Here is a 20669-nt window from a genome sequence, read left to right as displayed (position 1 = left end):
ACACTGTTTCTTAACACTAACCCCATTATGCGTTCATATCTGTTATACTGTCGATATATAAATATTTTCTTTTTCGAAAGGGAAAAAGTCCTCAAAATGTTGCATAACAGAAAGCTGAAACCCATGAATACAGTGTTAAGTCTTTTGCACCAGTGACTTCCAGCTTCTCAACAGGAGTGTGCGTGTGGGCGTGCGTGTGTGTGTTTATGTAGTGCGCTGGGCAGCCCCACAGAGGCTATCAGCTTACAGCCCTCCAATCACATCACTCACTTTGCCACTTCATTCATTCATATTTTATAGACACTACTTCTGTGGGCAAGTGGTTTCATTGTGGTAAGGACCGCCAATGGCCTCTAACCACAAAATCCATACATTTATGTAGCTACGTGCTGTCCAGGGTCTTTGAACAATATAAAAGTATTAAAATATCTGGTAATACTTTTTAATATCAACATACAAATTAGCCTTAATAAAGCATGAAGAATGACTTGATTCTTAATTAACAAATGGCTTAATTCAGGCTTAGTAGCAACTTTATTGACACTGTAACCCTAACTCCATACTACAGCTGCCCTGGGACAGAGTAACGGAAGTGAAGCTGCCGATCTATGCCATCGGCCCCTCTGTCACTGCCAACATTCACACACACACTACATTTACACTAGGCAACATGGGTGAAGTGTCTTGCCAAAGGACACAACAACAGAACTTGAACTGTGACCTTCAGTTTGGTGGATAAGTGTGTGAACCACTGAGCACCGAATTAAGACTGTTCATTCTTTATGAACAGACTAAATATGGTGTAGTTATAATATGTAACCAAATTTATAATTATTAATTGTTGTTTTGTTATAATGGTTAAGTTATTATTTTAGCTTCTGTGCACATCAGCAGTGTGACATAAAACATACTGAAGTCCATGTATTCCCCAGATTGCTAATTAGTGTGTGTTAGTTAGACACATCACTGTATCAGATTTTTACTGTCTTCAGAAATGTTCAAAACAGAACTAGTTTATATTGAACAGTTTGCAGTGGTTGATTTCCTCACTTTTCCTAATTCATTCAAAATTATTCACTGGATTGAGTTTATAAGAGTTTTTCTGTCATGGTAAAGCTAACAACAACAAGCATGCTAACACACACTTTAAATACTGCTTAATATTGATTCCGATACCATGATAATAATAAAAGATAACTCTTTATTTAAACAGTAGAATGTTAAATCATAGTACTTTCTTTTCTATTCCCATGTGGCCTTATATCTGTGTAATTCCTCAGTCGTCCAGTACGTTCCATAGTGGTCCATGGGTGTTTACTAGTCTATGTGTCTTATAGTTGTTCTGATACAGCTCAAGATCGTTTTAAAGATATTCAGGAAAGGTTCGTTTCTATGCTGTGACTTTTTTAGAATTGATACTGGCTCTAGTTTCAGTATTAGTTACTGTATAAATGAGTCTGTTACTGATTTTCAATACTTCTGACAACCCTGTTCCAAATGCATTCCTCACTTTCCTAATCTGATCCTAATTATTCACTAGGAAGAGTTCATAATTGCTTTTCCCAATGTCGCAGTCTAGCATGCTAGCAAACTTCTTGATGTGCAAAGGATTAAAACACTCTATATTTAGATACAGACAACACACAGTGGTCTGATTTTGACCCTAACAGCTGCTCTACTATGTCTGTACAGAGGTAAAACAAAACAGAATTCATCACACGGCGAAAAATCTGTTGCACCTCTTTAAGTCCTAAACATTTGTCAGAAAAACAAAACTTCCACTCAGTCCTTACAACTTCTCTCTTGTCTCTCACAGACTCCAAACAGAACGGGGATGCGGCTAACGCTGCTCTAGCTAACGAGGACTGTCCCACCATCGACCAAGTGTTAGGGGACGAGCGCAGTCCCGCCACCGGGGGCCTGGGCTCCAACACCAGCCGCGAGCGCTACCCCCACGACCGCGCCTGCTTCCTGCTTAGCGCCGGAGAGTTCCAGCGCACCACTGATGGCAACGTCCGCAAAGGTATGTCCCCTCAGGCAGCAGCACCAGGAGGGGGGCTCTGGAGTGACAGCAGCGTGGGCTCTCTGCATGCATGGAGCTGAAGGAAGGGCATCAGGCACACATGCACACGACATGGACAGGAACATGTGTCACTGGTCTCTGGGACGGTCCTATACTGATGCCTAGTGCTTTGCAGAAAAAAAAAACTAAAAACTTTTTTTTCTCAATGAAAGACTGTTGAGATAAGATAAAACCCAGTTGATGTTTAACACAAATATCCCATGCCAAACTAAATGACTTTGAGGATGAGGCAATCATGCAAAATATGGCAAAACTGGGAACAGTGCTGATAGTTTAGCTCTAGAATATCAATCTGTAATGGCTTCTTTCAATATCGTTTGAGAATAGGAGAAAAAATTGTATTCTAATTCAACTGCACAAAAAAGTTGGGACACTTAATTAATCACAGCAGACATTTACTTAACCTGCCTCAATAACAGAGCTCAACAGTGACCACCCACGCCCCGCTTTTGGAAGTAAAGTTCTCATCCATTTTTCCCATAGTCATTCTGAAAAAACCATAAATAAATTTGAAAACTTTGAAAGCTCAGGTCTAATCTGCCCTGTGGTATCTAATGACCACAGGACTTGTCATTTTATGTATAAACCATTAAGTTATTCATTAAAACATTTTTCCGAATCTTGCGTTTTGTGTGCACTCTGAACTTAGCCTCTGCGATGCCTTTGAACTCTTAACATTTAAATTTATCGAAAAGTCTTTGAGAAAAATGAATGGAAAGTGGTCTTTGAAGTGAGCGAGACTGTTGAGCTCCATAAAACAATATAATTTTTATTAAATGAATATCGTACGTGACATCATGCTTACTGTTTCTTATGCTTGACACCTTGTTAGCACGTATTAATAAACAGTTTTACCCCACACTAAAAGCTGTGGAACATGAACAGAACTTGTCTATGTCCATGGAGAATGTTCAGAAGAATATATTTAACTCTTAAAGGTCCTATATTACTCAAAATTGACCCTTGCAAGCTTTAAATCATGTTATAATGTTGTTACCTCATCGAAAACAGACCTGGAGTTGTGTTTTGTTTCATTCGCACATGATTGAGTAACACTTTATTATCAGTCTGTTTACATCACCAAAGCTCAAAATGCTCTGTCCCACCTGGTGATGTCATGAAGCAATAGTTTTCAAGTTGTCACCTAACTTTTACCTTTTGTTTAGCTGAGATTGGAAATTCCAGGACTGAAACAAAACAAACTTGCAGGTAGATCAGAAATGTGTGTAATATGGGCCTTTTAATCTCAATGGAAACAAGCAGCACAGGCCAAGTTTGGACTTATTTAAGCTATAAAAATACAATATTCAAATACATGCTTGAGTTTAAAGCTTTAAGTGATACTGTGGAACATTCCAGGCAAAGCGAGGTTTACACACCCCGCAGGATCGTGTTCTCAGATAGAGGACAGTTCCAGTTGACTTGTAGGAAAATTTAAAGTGCTATTCTTTCTTCTTTTTTTTTTTTTTTTAGTTATTATTTTGAACATTCAAGAGGAGCCATTTTGTATTTTGAGACTCTGGGTTGTTGGTTTCATTTTCCCAGTTGACATTCCAATCAAATGGTGCGAACACCTTTGTAAGTTGCTTCTTTTGTGAAATTTAAATTAAACAGGAAGCTTTGATTGTAACTATACCAATGTAATGAGCTAAAATCTTAACTAGCATCAGTGTAAGACCCGATGAGACAGTGACCGCGCAGCACTTGAGGAGGTAATACACACGCAGACGCACTTCCAGACTTAGTTATTCCTCGTCCACGCAGCCATCTAACTCCTGCCACTGACCCTCAAATATCACTGTGTCATGAAACATCTGATATTTGTGAACTCAAATACCACATGACGAGCTCTTCCAACCGTACGTCTCATTCACACCAAGGATTTCTGTTTTGAATGTCACATCGAACCTGTTCAGTGTGAATCAGGCATCAGTCCTTTCTGTCCTGTACTATGTTCTCTATTTCTCTGTCCCTCCCGTGTCCCTCCTCTGTACCTCCTCTGTACCTCCTCTGTCCCTCTTCTGTACTTCTTCTGTCCCTGTCTCTTCCCTCACTTTCCTTCACCTGTCCCTCGCCTGTCCCGCTCTGTCCCTCCTCTATAACTCTTTCCCTCCTCTGTACCTCTCTGTCCTCCTCTTTCCCTCTTCTATATCCTCTATGTTCCTCCTCTGTACCTCCTCTGTCCCTATCTCTTCCCTCACCTCATCTGTACCATTCTGTCCTTCCTCTTCCTTAATGCGCCATCTCTGTCCCCCTCTGTCCCTGTGTTCTCTCTCATCCCTCTCTTTCCCATCTCTGTACCTTTCTGTCCTTCTCTATTCCTACTCTGCTCTGCCCCCTCTTCCCCTCTCTCTCCCTCCTCTGTCCTCCCTCTCTCCTCTGTACCCTTCTCTCTCCCTCCTCTGCCCCCTCTGTCCTTCCTCTGTACCGCTCTCTTTCCTCTCTCCCTCCTCTATGCTCCTGTCTCTCCTCTACCCCCCATCCCTCCTCTTTCCCTCTCTCTCCCTCCACTATCCTCTCTCCCTCCTCTGTACTCCTGTCTCTCCTCTATCCCTCCTCTTCCCCTATCTCTCCCTCCACTTTCCTCTCCCTCTCTCCTCTGTACACTTCTCTCTCCCTCCTCTGTACCCTGTCTCTCTTCTATCCCCCTCTATCCGTCCTCTTCCCCTCTCGCTCCCTCTACTGTCCTCTCTCTCTCCTCTGTACCCTTCTCTCTCCCTCCTGTTCCTCTCCCTCTCTCCTCTGTACTCTTCTCTCTCCCTCCTCTGTCCTCCCTCTCTCTTCTGTACCCCTCTCTCTCCCTCCTCTGTCCTCCCTCTGTCCTCCCTCTGTCCTCTGTACCCTTCTCTCTCCCTCCTCTTCCTCTCCCTCTCTCCTCTGTACCCTTCTCTCCCTCATCTTCCTCTTCCTCTCTCTTCTGTACCCTTCTCTCTCCCTCCTCTGTCCTCCCTCTCTCCTCTGTACCCTTCTCTCTCCCTCCTCTTCCTCTCCCTCTCTCCTCTGTACCCTTCTCTCTCCCTCCTCTTCCTCTTCCTCTCTCTTCTGTACCCTTCTCTCTCCCTCCTCTGTCCTCCCTCTCTCCTCTGTACCCCTCTCTCTCCCTCCTCTGTCCTCCCTCTGTCCTCTGTACCCTTCTCTCTCCCTCCTCTTCCTCTCCCTCTCTCCTCTGTACCCTTCTCTCTCCCTCCTCTGTCCTCCCTCTCTCCTCTGTACCCTTCTCTCTCCCTCCTCTTCCTCTCCCTCTCTCCTCTGTAACCTTCTCTCCCTCCTCTGTCCTCCCTCTCTCCTCTGTACCCTTCTCTGTTCCTCCTCTTCCTCTCCCTCTCTCCTCTGTACCCTTCTCTCTCTCCTCTGTACCCCTCTCTCTCCCTCCTCTGCCCTCCCTCTGTCCTCTGTACCCTTCTCTCTCCCTCCTCTTCCTCTCCCTCTCTCCTCTGTACCCTTCTCTCTCCCTCCTCTTCCTCTCCCTCTCTCCTCTGTAACCTTCTCTCCCTCCTCTGTCCTCCCTCTCTCCTCTGTACCCTTCTCTCTCCCTCCTCTTCCTCTCCCTCTCTCCTCTGTAACCTTCTCTCCCTCCTCTGTCCTCCCTCTCTCCTCTGTACCCTTCTCTGTTCCTCCTCTTCCTCTCCCTCTCTCCTCTGTACCCTTCTCTCTCTCCTCTGTACCCCTCTCTCTCCCTCCTCTGCCCTCCCTCTGTCCTCTGTACCCTTCTCTCTCCCTCCTCTTCCTCTCCCTCTCTCCTCTGTACCCTTCTCTCTCCCTCCTCTGTACCCCTCCGTATCACCCTGTGCTGCAGCGTTACTGCAGAGGCTGCCGCAGACCTCCTCATTACGTTCCCCAGCCCTCTTCCTCTCCTCCTGTCCTACTCTCGTCTTTGCTCTCTCTCTCTTTCTCTTTGGCTTTCCTCCTCAGGGGTCGCATCAGCAGATCCTCCACTTCACACTGTGCAGACATTAAGCCATTTTGCACAAAACTGTTTCAGAAAATAGTTACAGGAATCCCTGCGCTCTGTCCTGACACGACCTCTTCCATGTTCCAGCTGACACATGAACGGACATGCGCTGACTCCATCGTGTATTCACCCGCTTTCTGATTTTTCATTTGTTAATAATAACTCACTCATCTCCATGTTTTGCTAAACCACAGCCTGCCTCATTTTACAGCACTATGACCCAATAACCCCAGCGCCATGTGTTGACCCTTGACCTTTATACCTGAGTATGTTCAAAATGCCGCAGTATGGATTTTTACATGTACTGCATTTGAAGTAGCCAGTGTGTAAAACCAGAAATGAAGAAAATATAGTTCATTTAACAAATTAGAAGCTCTCAAGAACTTTAGTCCCCTGGTTTCCCTGAACTATTCATCATTTTGTCCTCGTGTTTGACCACCAGTTTTCAGATGTTATAGTTTCGCCTGGAATGTTCTACAGTACGGCATTAAACTAGTCCACCATAAACTAAAGCCACCCATAAACTAGCCACCTAGCCAAGTTACATTTCAGATCTGTGAAGAGGCGATGCCATTCACAGTAACAATGTTTTTCAAGGTTTTTAACTGTAAAAACAATACTGTGGAACATTGCAGGCAAACTAATAACATCTCATAACACATGAGCAGAGTTGTTGCTATGTACTATATTGACAGTCTAGTATTTGCTTAATTGATAGGTTTGTGATAATATATTTCATAATAAAAAACTACTAAAAATAATAAAACTCAGATTTTTAAAAGAGTTTTTTTTAAATGTGCACATATTGTTTTTAGAATTTGATTAAGAATACATTGATTCCCATCATCAGTTTTGTCAAGTTTACATTAAAAAGCCTTTAAATTAAGGGGAAAAAAAGAAAAAAAAACAAAAAACTGGACTCTAGTGCGCCCTCTACAGGTCATAGTGCTGTTCAATGATGCAGGGAATTCATATGTATCACGCATTTCCCGTCAAATACACTACAAACACTCTCACAATAACACAATTTACACACAACAACAAAACAAGTCATACACTCCACTTGAACTGACCTGTATATTTCTTCAAATGTCACTTTGACTTGTAAGTACTTCCTATTATGTTACTTTTTATCTGTTCTGTTTAAAACTCACTGTAGAAGCTCCGTTTCAAAGTTTACAATAAAAGTTTTGTGTTTGGTTTGACATAAACAATGTTAAAGGTCATGAGAAAAAACAAAAGAAACAACAACAACAAAAAAATGGCGATTTGAAGAAATGTCCATTGGTCATATTTAGCTGTTAGTACCACATGTATTTTAAGCACATATAAGAGTAAAATGAAGTGCTACTGTTCCAGGGGCATGCCCATAAGCTTCATGTCCAGTGTGTGTGTGTGTGAAAGTGTATTTGGATGTGAGAAAGGTCAAAGTTCAGAGGTGACAGTTGATTGCCTTGTCCGGTGCCTTTGCTGTTATTACTGTTTTCTCCTCAGGTGTATATCATTTGTGGGTCAATGTCACACCACCATATGTCTCTGTCTGTCCTCTGTCCACTGTCCATGTGTCTTCTGTCCTCCTCTATGCGCGAGTGTGTGTGTATGTGTGTGTGTTTGTGTGTGTGTCCTCTGCAGTGGTGGAAAAAGTAGTCAGTAAAAGTACACATACTGGAGCAAAATACAAAAGTTTTGAGTAAAAAGTAAAGCGTGTGTATTTATATGTAAAATATTATTGCATATCTTCATAAAGACATTCATTTTTAGTTAGACTGAATCGTTTTTTTTCATTTATATTTTGTTTTGTCAAAGCCAGGACATGAGGTAGGATGTCACAATGAAGATGCTAAAAAAAAACAACTACTTTTTACGTCTCACTCCAGTTCAAAATGTAATGCAGTAGCAAGTACAGACACCTGCTCTTAAACGTAGTAAGATAAAAGTAAAGTAAAGTACAGATGCCTAATAAAAGTACTGAAGTGTAGTACTTATACTTTTGTACTTTGTTACTTTCCACCACTGGTCCTCTGTGCTCTCTTTCCATGTCTCCTGTGTGTTTCTCTGTGTTCCTTGTCGTGTGTCCTCTACCTGTCCTCTTGTCTCTTTGTGTCCCTCTGTATGTCGTGGGTTCCTGTCCTCTGCGTGTATGTACCTCGGATGAACGTCTGTCCTACCGCTCACGTGTCTTCTGTCTGTGTCTGTCCCTGTCCGTTCATGTCTTAACGTGTCTCTCCTCTGTGTTTGTGTCTTGTCTGTCTTCTGTCCGTATGGGTGTGTCCTTTTGTCCGCGTGTCCTCTACGTGTGGGTGTGCAGCTGTCTTCCCCTCCTCTTGCTCCTCCTCTTCCTCTTTCTCCTCCTCTCACCCGGTGTCCTCTCACTCGGGTACTTATCGATACGGCCCGCGCTGAGGTACCACGCCCGCGCCCCCCTCCCTGGAAGCACAGTGGCGCCCCCTGTAGACCGCAGCCCCTTAGTGCTTCCAGGGTCACCGTGCCGTGCGTGGACTAAAACCGATCTCGATCCTAGAGTTAGAGGTGGGTAGGGTAGCTGTAGTAGAGATAATTACATCTATGCAAACGTTTTTATTTACGAATGGTGCTTCGACTCATTTAGCTCCGAATATTTTTATGAATATGATGAAATATCGTGAGCTTTCTTAATACGGCTACACAGAAAATCAAACTGCTACGCCCCATTTAACGCAGAGATAATATGTACAGGGAATTACACATACCATTTCAGAGCATCCAACATACAACTATTGTTTTCGTCATTTGAAATATTGTAAATATTAACGCTAGCTATCAAAATATGACAATAAACAGATATGGTCTAATAGGGACTTTTAGCTGATACCGACATCCGACAGCTATTTGTCTTGTGGCCGACCATTTATCAGTTCCGACATTAAGATTTTAAAATCCATAGCAAGACCCACAAATTTACTTAACTTACAGTAAAGTTTGCACAAATGTACAGCCATATTTTTGTATAATCGCTCTTCTGATTCCATTTTTACACATGGGTCTGTTCAGAAAAGATTAATGTGATGTACTGAGGATAAACTAGGGATGACACTTAACACAGCCCGGAAAATCAGATACTAATTGATACCAAAGCTAAATACTCAGTACTCAGTAAGTATTGATGCTAAAAAATGCAAATGCAATGCAAAACTAGCATAAGACCACGTGGTAATTATCATTTTATGTTGAGAAAAGAGCTTTATTATTATTATCGTGGTATTGGAATCTGTATCGAGCCAATTCCTTAGTGTCAAATTCGAGTTTGAAATGTTATTATCGTGACAATAGTAGTGCAGAAAAAAATATTGGTGCCAAATATCAGCTAAGTTTTCACCGATACTGTATTGGAATGGATATATAGCCCATCCCCAGCAACAAATGTCATACTGTGTGGTTAAGTCCACAAACACGCGGTGCCGTTAGACTTCACTCTCCCCAGGTGACACCTCCGTCCTCTGGGGGAGATGACCAGGTCAGTTCAGGGTCAGTCTCAGAGGACCATCCCCAGACCAGCTCCCCTGGGAACACACACACACACACTCACTATCTCCTGTGTTAGTCCAGTTATGTCGGAAAGCACACCTCTCACCAGCAAGCCGTCAGTCCAATGAGGTATTAATAAAGGCAAGAGTGTTGCTATGGTAACTTATAATAAACAACATCCAGTCCCAGCAGCCATGTTGTGAGTGTAAAGCTCTGCTCAACAACTAATGCAAACTACTAGTGACCTGGGCTTTTTCATTATAATTTTCTCTTTAATACTTTAATTACTGGGATTTTTGTATTTAGACTTTAACTTAAGCCCATGTTCTCAATTAGTGTTGTTACGATGCAAACCTTTCAAACTCGATTACGATACTAGGGAATAAAGTCGATACTCATTTTAGGTCATGCATTCTTAATAGGCATGAAGTAAACTGAATAATTATCAATATGCTGTTTTGACACAAATAGTTTTATTCCGCATAAAATCTAGACCAGTGCAGTGTTTTTAGGGTGAACAGTTAGTAATTCTGAGGAAAAAATGCCCCATTATTAGGACCACAACTTTTACAAGATGGCCGCCGCAATTGCCACGGCAACAGAAGCCATGACACCTGCAGTCTTTGTTAATACCTCATTGGTCTTGTCTTCTACGACAGGCTGTCTGCACCACATTCTAGTTCTGATTTTATTCACTTGATTTAGTTTATAAGTATCTTGTACGAGAGCTGAGCTTAAGTAATGTATTGTCATGTGTTGTGATTTGATAATATTGGCATTGATAAGTGTAATAATTTATAGAGGAAAAAAGATTATTAAGTTACTTCTACCCACCTCAGTTTATACAGAAATTGCGACTGAAATTGGCATCAAATTCAGACACTTCATTTTCAAATGCCAATTGAGTTGTTGACAAGTTTCCGAGTGAAAGTCCCCCGTGCTCTGGTTGGCTTGTTATTCCACCACTCGAGTGAGAGCTGGTTGCTGATTGGTTAGTTTATAATTGCCCTTGCCCCCTCCTCTGGAACTGAGCTCGGGTCAGATCTTACAGCATGGCCCATGGAGAACCGCATACTCAATCTGAAATGTATTACTGCTGTTTTTCAGATGTATCAAAGGTGACATGTTATGTACATATTGTTACAACTATAAAATTATGTTCTATCTTTGTAAAAAAACAAAGCTGTATAACCAAAGGGTTTACATTACCAGTCAAAGGTTTGGACCCCTTCTTTATCAATGTTTTTTCTTTATTTGTATTAATTTCTATTTTGTAGATACACACTGAAGACATCAAATATATGAAGGAAGAGGGGAGAGTGAGGGGAGAGTGAATGGAGAGAGTAAAGGGAGGGTGAGGCAATAGTGAGAGGAGAGTGTGGGGAGAGTGAAAGGAGAGCAAGGGGAGGGTGAGGGGCGAATGAGGGGAGAGTGAGGGGAGGGTGAGAGGAGGGGAGAGGATAGTGAGGGGAGAGTGAGGGGAGAGTGAGGGGAGAGTGATGGGAGAGTGAGGGTAGAGTGAGGGTAGAGTGAGGGTAGAGTGAGGGTAGAGTGAGGGGACAGTGAGGGGAGAGTGAGGGGAGAGTGAGGGGAGAGTGAGGGGAGGGTGAGGGGAGAGTGAGGCGAGAGTGAGGCGAGAGTGAGGCGAGAGTGAGGCGAGAGTGAGGCGAGAGTGAGGCGAGAGTGAGGCGAGAGTGAGGCGAGAGTGAGGCGAGAGTGAGGCGAGAGTGAGGCGAGAGTGAGGCGAGAGTGAGGCGAGAGCAGTTTTCTCTTCACTGATCTTGTGCCGTGTCAGGGTTCATTAGTGGAAGAGTGGAAAACATCTAAAAGATGTTTGGAGTTATGTTTTTTCACACTCATTAAATTCAAAAGTGTGTCCAAACTTTTGACTGCTCGTGTATCTTTATTCTAAAAGGGTAAATTATTCTAAAATGTGAAATGAGTGTGACAAGCATGGGTCAAATAAAGCATGGCATGTCACCTTTAAATGTAAAAACTCATCCAAATGTGTTGAACCAGTGCGAGGATCTCTGAGGCTGTCTGCAACTCTGACCCTTAGTGCTTTGAAGGTTTCTGCACAAAGCGTAGCATAAAGCTAATAAGGCAAGATGCTAAATCCTACTGAGATCATATAAGGATGTTTACATTAAGGTAAGTACAGCAAGACCTAACAGCTAGCATAATGTTAGTAGTGTTTGAGGCAATGCTTCAAAAATGAGTTAACAATAGAATGTGCTTTATTTATCTTGTCTTTAAACAAGAAAACCTACATTGTTAGTTCCACAGTGAGGCGTTGTACATGAAATTGTTTGTTAAAAGCCCAAATCTTGAATAGCTCACCACTCTGTCCTCTGGACTGTCTCGTAGCCTTTATTTCTATGTAGAGTTGGGTGAGATAAATGAAGCATAAATTTGAATGCATTTGAATTGAAACGTTGCTAGGCTTATGCTCGGGAAAGTAGCTTTTTTCTAGCCGCTCCTGATTCTTTCTTCCCCCCTCTCGTGTCACTGATTTTGCTGCTACATTCAAATATCTGCAACCTTGAAGTTATGCAAAATTGAACCTTCCAAGAATAATTTAAGTAGTTTGCTGTGATTGTGTCCATAAAAACAGATAAAAATCATTTAAAAATCATCATCAGAAAAATATCACCCAGAACGAGTCAATGCCTCCACTATAAAGCAAATAATCTGTTAGCATCATGTTTACGTAGCTCATTCTGCTAATTAGTTTATACTTAATGGACAATATTGGAATATCAATGCATTTCACTATCCACAGTTAATGCATTATAGATGCACCAACAGACTATATGATGTAAAGAAAGTGGATGGCCAACGATACTATAGTAGCAAGAATAATATAAGATGTACTGCAAATGTTGCCTCCTTTAGGCCGGTTAAAATTGAGCTTGAAAAGTAAATGCATTACATTTCTTAAAGCCACAGTATGTAACGTTTTAGCTCAAAACTAATTAGTCTTAGACTAACTTTTTTTTGTGTGTGTGTTTTTTTCTGAAAAACATGTGTCCTTACTGTGAGTGGGCTTGCATCTCCACAAGCCTAACTCTTATTTGGCGTGGAGTAGAGCCTCCTCTCTCTGGTTATATTAACTTTATATTTCAGTGGAATCATGCAGGTGACGTGCTACCTCCAGAAAGGAGGTAAAGTTTAAAACTTGAGCTGTCATTGCAAAATAGTCTTTTTCAATTATTTCAAAGTCTCATTTAAGCTTAATATGTCCACTTTAATGTCACTGTTTCCACTGTGGTCCTAGCAGCTGTGTGGCAGCGAGTGCTGGGAAGAAAGACCCCGTTTGCCTGCTTATGCTCTGGTCCGATAGCATTAGCATTAGCCTTTTCATTTACAAAACAATAAGACACATACAAATTCAAGCATTTTTAACATATTTAGTACTGGGTAGACAAAACCTATGCAACCGACCAAATATGATAATACAAAATGAAATAAATCATAGTAATAAAAAGATAATAGAAAGGTACGCTATTTTCTGATCTGTTATAATGTTGTTTCCTCATCACAAACATGTGGAGTTGTGTTTTGTTTCATTCACACATGTTTAACACATAAACTCTGCATATTTAGACTGAGTTCTTCTCTTAAACAGAAAACACTCTGTTCCACCTTGTGATGTCATGAAGTGGCAGTTTTCAACAGCGCATTTTGAGATTGGCAATTTCATGATCCAAATGATTCTAGTGAAGCTGTATGGAGTTTAAAAACACTGTGGAGCACTTCCTGTATTACCACATGACATCACAAGGTAAAATATGCAGGTTTGTGTGTTAAACATGTGTGAATGAAACAAAACACAACTCCAGGTCTGTGTGTGATGAGGAAACGACATAATAACATAGATCAGAAAATTGCGTAATATGGGCTCTTTAAGAAAATGTATGCATATAATGTTTTGCCATATTGGGGAACACATTAACCAATAAGCTGTCCATTTTGTTAGTCTATCTAAAGTTAGGAACATAGTTTTATCCCACGCATATTACACTGAAAGCCTATGTCCAAGTGTCATTTTACCATTAGATACTCAGATGGTGTAGCCTCGCCACGGCACCCCAGTCACTTTCTCCATCTGTATCACACGCACCCTCTCGCATTCACACCATCCAGTAACCTTTCTGCTGTTGCCATGGAGACAGAGACACAGTACATAAAAGCATTCTGTCCGTCTGATTGAGCTCATCATTTGGAGAAATGCTGATAGGTCTAATATAACTGAGACAGAGGCCAGTGTTCCTGAATTATTCGTTATGTTATGCAATTGATTTAAAAGAACAAGAGCTATAAAACAAACATATAGTAATGAGTTTAAGAGTAATCGTTTTGTACTGTGGCTGCAACAATTAACAATTCAAATATTCTAACATTTAAATGATCAGAAAGTCCTCAAAATGGTGCCGGGGGTAAGATACAGTTGCCCATGTAGTATTGTATATTGTATATGTTCAAAAGAAATATCCAAAAGGTAAATTCAAACTGTTGATAATTGCTAATAGTGACTAGAGCCAAGAACTCACCATATAACAAAATAAAGCTGCATTTTACCAATATTCATTAACATTAACTGCCCCCAATATGTATATCATTGGCCTTGAATATTATGATATCATCGAAAACCAAGCAATACTTTAAAACTGTGCTGCAGGACAGGTCAGAACTCCATGGTTTTCAGAATGATGAAAAATTATGTCCATAGTGATTAACCATTATAAAATATTTATTAATACTCGTTAGTTCATAAAGAAAAGGCATTTTACTTCTATGGGGTATTAACTGCCAACATATAATGTATTAGATCACCAGTTTACCTTTTATTCTTTTGAATTAACAAGTTTCAGAGGCTCTGTATCTCCCCTCTCTTTGCTCTCCGTGCTAAGTCATTCTCCCTTCAGAGCGCTATCACAACACGAGATGCATGGATGACATCTAAAATCTCAGGCATGTTTTTGATGAGGAAACAACTTTATAACATGGTAGAAAGCTCCAAAAAATACAATTTGCATAATACCACTTTTTTATAATGTTGCATATAACACACCAGATCTATAAACATGGTATAAACAGGAATAAGAATAGCTAAATTGAAGCTTCATGAGCGATAATTATAATCTAAAGTGGTCCTATATGAACTACACTTTGATCAAAACTCCATTCTCTCTGAAACACCGGCTCTTCCCAATGAACGCTCCTCCAAAACTCCAGAATGTTACATTGATCAGTGCGGAATGACGACAGGCTGCAGAGGCACTGGGAGAGAGTTGGTGCAGTGCTGCTCGCTGGTGCCCCCGGTGGCCACCCTGAGTACTGCACCTCTATCAACCTGCAGTGCTCCTAGTGAGGCAGCAGCAGCAGTAGCAACCTTAGCCACCTCTCTCCCTCTCTCTCCACCTCTTCTCTATTCATTTACCTATAATTCCCCTCTTCTACCAGCACTAGCAGAGTATTGAGCCGAATATATTGAGCCGAACCCTCTGTCCCACTAATGCAGATGCCCTGTTCTGTGCAATAGCCCCCCCTCTTCATGAATTGGCTCCTTGCACACAGAACGCTGGAGTGTAAATGTATTCATTCACACTCGGTCTCCGCGGTGACCGATGGACTGAGAGAGAGGGGGGGAGGGTTGGGGGTGCCGATCTGCTGCAGTGCCGTGTCCCGGGAGAACTATTGAGTAGCGCGCTCATCCTTTTATTTCCTGATTGCCCCCGTCCACACTGGGAGAGGGGCTCGTGTGACAGAGGCAGTAAAACACATTGATCGCGTGGATTATGGGAATAGATCGGAAAGCGATATGAAACATGGAATTCCCTACGAGACTTATTAGATACTCTTTATTTACATCTGGTGTATCACGTTGTGGCTCGGGTTATGTGACGAATTAGACGTCTACACAATACAAGTGAAAACAATAGATTGAATAGGCAGATGAGCAGAGTGTAGTGGTTTTCAGTTGGATCACCAGCAGCACTGCAGTAGTACGGTATAAACTGCAGTGCAGGTTTTCTCACTGGAAGATGGCTAAAGTGTGAAGGCAAACTATACTGAAGCTAACTAGAGTAGATACAAGGAGGAAAGTGCCTTTAAAGGGTGAATATTATGCTATTTTCTCATCTGTTATAATGTTTCCTCATCACAAACAGACCTGGAGTTGTGTTTTGTTTCATTCACACATATTTAACACACAAACCCTGCATATTTAGGCTGAGTTCTTCTCTCAAACGTAAAACTGTGTTCCACCTTGTGATGTCATCATGTGGTAATACAGGAAGTGCTCCACTGCGTTGTTAAAATGCATACACAACTTACTAGAATCTTTTAGGTAATATCAGTGATGGAATTGCCAATCTCTACTGAACAAGGTAAAAGGGAGGTGTTAACTTGAAAACAACTGCTTCATGACATCACAAGGTGGAACAGAGTATTTTGATCTTTGGAGATGTAGACAGACTAATAATAAAATGTAACTCAAACATGTGTGAATGAAACAAAACACAACTCCAGGATGTAACAACACTCTAACATGGCTTAAAGCTCACAAGAGTCAATTTTGTGTAACATTGAACACTTAATACCAATACAACCAAGAGCTATTGGACAGGCACGGGGATGTTAGGGTCCTTCAAGAAAAAAAAAAAAAAGAAATGTCATGGCTTATATAATAATCTTAACTGTGTTTTAGTAAAATTATATACAAAACATGGCTCACAATATGATATCACAATATGGTCATAGATGTGATAATTATCACAAAATAATTTAGTAAAAGATACTAAAAATACTCTCAGCAATATATATATATATATATATATATATATATATATATATATATATATATATATAGCAGCCCGTGATAATGATATTGTATCACCATATACAGAGGATTGGCTGTAGACCACTCCATTAAAAACACCTAAGCTAGAAATGACTGCTTTTTTTTTTTTTTTTAATGGCATTCAGTATTAATTTCCTGAGCAGTACGATCTGCTCCAGAGCTCAACACACAAGTCTACATCACCCATGTTTCCACATGGCAATTTTCCGTGAATAAACAAAGGTAGTATTTCATTAGCATGTTGATTATGTCGTGATAGTGCTCTAAAGGGGGAGGGAAAAGGAAGAGCTACTCGGAGTGTCAAAAACAAAACTCAAACTAATTGAACATGTTAAAACGTTTTCGGCTAACGAGTATTTTCAACACAGTATAAAGTGTTCTAAATATGTTATGCGTTAGCAGTTAGTATCCCATAGGAGTGTAATACCCCCTTTTAAAAAGCTGATCATTGACCATTAGATATGACTGAATTCAAATCATACCAGTTGCACATGTAGGCCTACTGCACATACTGCACACTGTGTTAGAGTTAAACGCTCATCATATCATAGAAATGAGGCTCTCCGCTTAGCCCACCCAGTACTTTTAATGGTTATTTTGAATGGTGTATTCCAGACATAAACTGATATGTTTGTTTTGTTTTTTCCATGGTCGATGCCCATTGTTTAAACTTCAGAGAAACTGATGGCCGATAAGCTCTGTTCATACTTTTGGGCCAATACATAATATATATGATTTGAAAATACTAACATCAATATTGTTTATACCTGTTGCTGCTTTGCATGATTAAACTATAAAGGAAATATAATCTCTATTAAAAATATATATATATTTAGACAGCCACCTTACTATGAACTCATAATGCAGTAATGTTGCACTAAAGAGTGAACATAAAGCTTTATGAAGCAACTAGTGAGCCCAAACCAAATTCCAACCTATGCTGCAGATTACAGGCCAATAGCCTATACACAAAAAAGTACAAATATTGGTCCAATATGTTGGTCTATTTCTAGTTTATTCTGCTGTACACTATGTCCATCTCTCTCGTCTCCACTATCACTGCTGACCATTGCCTGCTCTGTTATCGTGTCCCTGTGGTGTGATGTGCTGTGGCTTTCTCTGACTTGTGATTGAGTTTTGTGATTCTAAACATACATATACTCTATATGTATGATCTGTGATGTTACTGTCATGTAAAAGTGTGTGACAATGAAAATTCTGAATATGTCTGCTGATATTTCAGTCAACATGTGCTTTTTCTCGGTTTAAAAGGCTCTGTACCTGATTTTTCTGTCTTAAAACATGACAAATAGAACTAGTTCATTTTAAATGGTTTGCAGTTCCCCTTCACTTACACTGTGCATTTCGAGCATCCTAATTATTCACCCCGATGAGTTTATAAGTGCTTTACACAACTTTCACGGTAATGCTAGTATGCTAACGGTGCACTTTCTGATTCTCAAGCAATAAAATGCTTTATAATTAAATGCAGCTGCTTATACAATATATATGTACTGTGACAAGACAAATTTTTCTTAAATATGTTGAAAAACAAAATCAGGTACAGGGCCTTTAAACTTTGTCTGAAATATGTTGACGTTCATGCATGTTTATTGGTTTATGGGTAATATTTGATTTCGATGTTTTCTATTTGTGGTGTTTCTTTACCCAACCCCAACCTGTTTCCCTTTCACTAGACTGAAATATAGGAACCAAACACATACTACAGCACAATAGATCTAATTTGCTTTAGTTTTTAGTTACTCTGAATGATGTCTATCAAAATACCCAAAATGACATTAGTTTCATTCATAAGGAACTAGTTTGCAGTTGAAAACAAAGAATGGATGAAATAGATAAGTTTCAATCATAAAGTTAGGTTGATTGAAGCCAATGAAAAAGTGTAGGTATCATCGTAGGTACCATTGTGCAGTTATACAATATTTCTTCAGTTTGTGGTATGACATAAAGTGTCTTAATTAACATCTTACCATAACATAGTACCATAACTAACACCACAGATGAATAGAAATAAAAAAAATTATATCTATAAACTCAAAAATTTAAAAGACACATTATATGCATTTACTTTTTTTTTTTTTACTTTAAGCCATATTATAACATTCCCTCATCAAAAACATACCTGGAGATGTATAACGCCTTGCTCAGACTGCACTCGGTCCAGCAGTTTCGGCGTAACTTTTAATTATGCGAAATTCCTATGGCGACTGCACCAGAGTTGATTAGTAGCAGGGATTAGTTTCAATTTTCCCAGGATTGTGACGTCATACTGTAGCCTTGTACTATTTACCCATGTGCTACAATGATCAGGTCACTACACCGTTCTTCCCCACCCCGTGCCCCCTCGTCTGTTTAAACCCACATGCACTAACCCATGTCATTCTAACTGTGCTGTGTCCATCCCACCCCAGGCTACTTCCCTCCTCAGTCTCTACCTCTGCGTTGTGTTACTAAAGTCTGACTGACACAGGTATGTCCCTGTCAGAGAACACACGCTTCACGTATGCCTTCGCTTCATCATTTAAGCATACGGGTGTCCCTACTCCACTCTCACTTATTACCGACGAATCCATTATGTACTGTGAGCCAAAACCTGCATGAAATGTTTGTTTTGTTTTGTGTATTTTTCTTGATATCAAATTCAGTAAATAGTTATGATGTATTTAGATATGTACTATTCTTATAACCTTACATTTAAAAGTTTTAAAAGTTTGAACGTTTGGCCGAACAAACTTTGGCCAGAAAAGTGTCTAAACTTCTCCTTTATGTGACATTTAAGCACGAGCAAGAGCTGAAAACATTACTTAGATGATTTCCATGTTGCGATGCGGTGCAAAAATAAGCACCAATAAAATGCTTCAGTTTTGCAGATTATCTCTGGGGATCCAAAGTGCTTCTTAAAGTCGGACTAAACACCTAAACTCAGCCCACAACCACATTTTAAATAGGGTTGCTAAACTTGGCAGTATCTGGAGGACTAAACAGGAGCGTGAAGGGGGAGGAAGGGCGGGGTTTGGGGGTATGAGTAATAGTGTGATTGGTCTAACAGCGACTTCATACTTCAAACTCCACCCCTGCAGCCGGGTGTTTGTAATCATAACACCAACAACTAGAAACCAACTAATAGAAATTACAGAGGCCACTGGAGGCAGCACAAACTTGGATTAACAAATTTACCTGGTTGGCACTAACGTTGCCAAAAAACAAAAGGACTAGGGATAGTAGACAATGCTATTAAAACAGCAAATACACAGTTGAGTATTGGGGAAAAAAGTTTATTTTGTGTTTAGTTCCACTGTAAAAGACCTAATCTGTCTGTTACGGCTCATCTTTTACGCTGTCCATAAGAGCTACCTTCTATATGAGAGAAAGAGAGAGTGGGCAGCTGCAAGTGTTTGTGAGGAAAACATTCATCAAATCTGATATGAGACAATGACACATTCTGATTGGCCAAGAGCTTTAGGTTTACAACCCCTGTTATATAACAACACTTTCAATGAGTATCTGTGTAATCCCTCAGTCGCCCAGGTCTGATCCATAGCAAAAGAAAAATAAAATCCGTCAACTGGACAAGACGTTTTGTTGTGAAGACATTTTGCTGCTCATCCAAGTCGCGTCTTCAGTTCTGGTCAGATTACTGCTGGACACTGCCTTATTGCTATCTGAAGGGAGGGGCTAACTACACTGAAACTCAAAACACTTATTGTTTACAGTTTATGTTTGGAGGCTCGGTCTATTGTGCTACTTTAAGTGTGCAAGGAAAAGTGAAGGAGGAACAACATGTGGAGAAAGCCCTCTCTGCTTGTGGATATCCAAAATGGGCCTTCAATAGATATAAGAAAGCTAAAAAACAGGACAACAGGGAATTTAAACCTAGAAGGAAAGGGGTAACCATGCCTTACACAGCGGCTGTGTCTGAAAAGCTTCAGACACAGCTTGAGATTCCAGTCTATTTCAAACCTACAAACACTTTAAGACAGAAACCCCGGGGGACAAAACCCCGAGCCATAAACAAAGTAATGTAGTCTACTCCATTCAGTGTAGTGAAGAGTGCAGTGAGCGTTACACTGGAGAAACTAAACAGCCACTTCATAAGAGAATGTACCAACACCGTGGAGAGAGCTCCTCTGGACCCCAGCCCGCCGTACATCTCCATCTCAAAGACACTAACCACTCCTTTGAAGATAGTGAGGTACAGATCTTAGCCAGGGAAAGGAAATGCTTTGAGAGGAAAGTTAAAGAAG

At 40.6% G+C, this 20669-nt stretch overlaps 1 protein-coding gene across 1 annotated transcript in view; it reads left to right on the top strand.

The window, feature by feature from the left end:
• Positions 1 to 20669, top strand: part of LOC117374997 (potassium voltage-gated channel subfamily C member 1-like) — a 64695-nt gene that overhangs the window by 33958 nt on the left and 10068 nt on the right. Inside the window, exon 4 of the mRNA XM_033971247.2 lies at positions 1817 to 2023. Coding sequence (XP_033827138.1) covers positions 1817 to 2023 — 207 coding nt within the window. The remainder of the gene's footprint in view (positions 1 to 1816; positions 2024 to 20669) is intronic.

Source organism: Periophthalmus magnuspinnatus, chromosome 8 (genome assembly GCF_009829125.3).
Source record: "Periophthalmus magnuspinnatus isolate fPerMag1 chromosome 8, fPerMag1.2.pri, whole genome shotgun sequence".
NCBI lineage: Eukaryota > Metazoa > Chordata > Actinopteri > Gobiiformes > Gobiidae > Periophthalmus > Periophthalmus magnuspinnatus.
The sequence above is the reverse complement of the archived record's forward strand: the minus strand, read 5'-3'. Positions and strand labels throughout refer to the sequence as shown.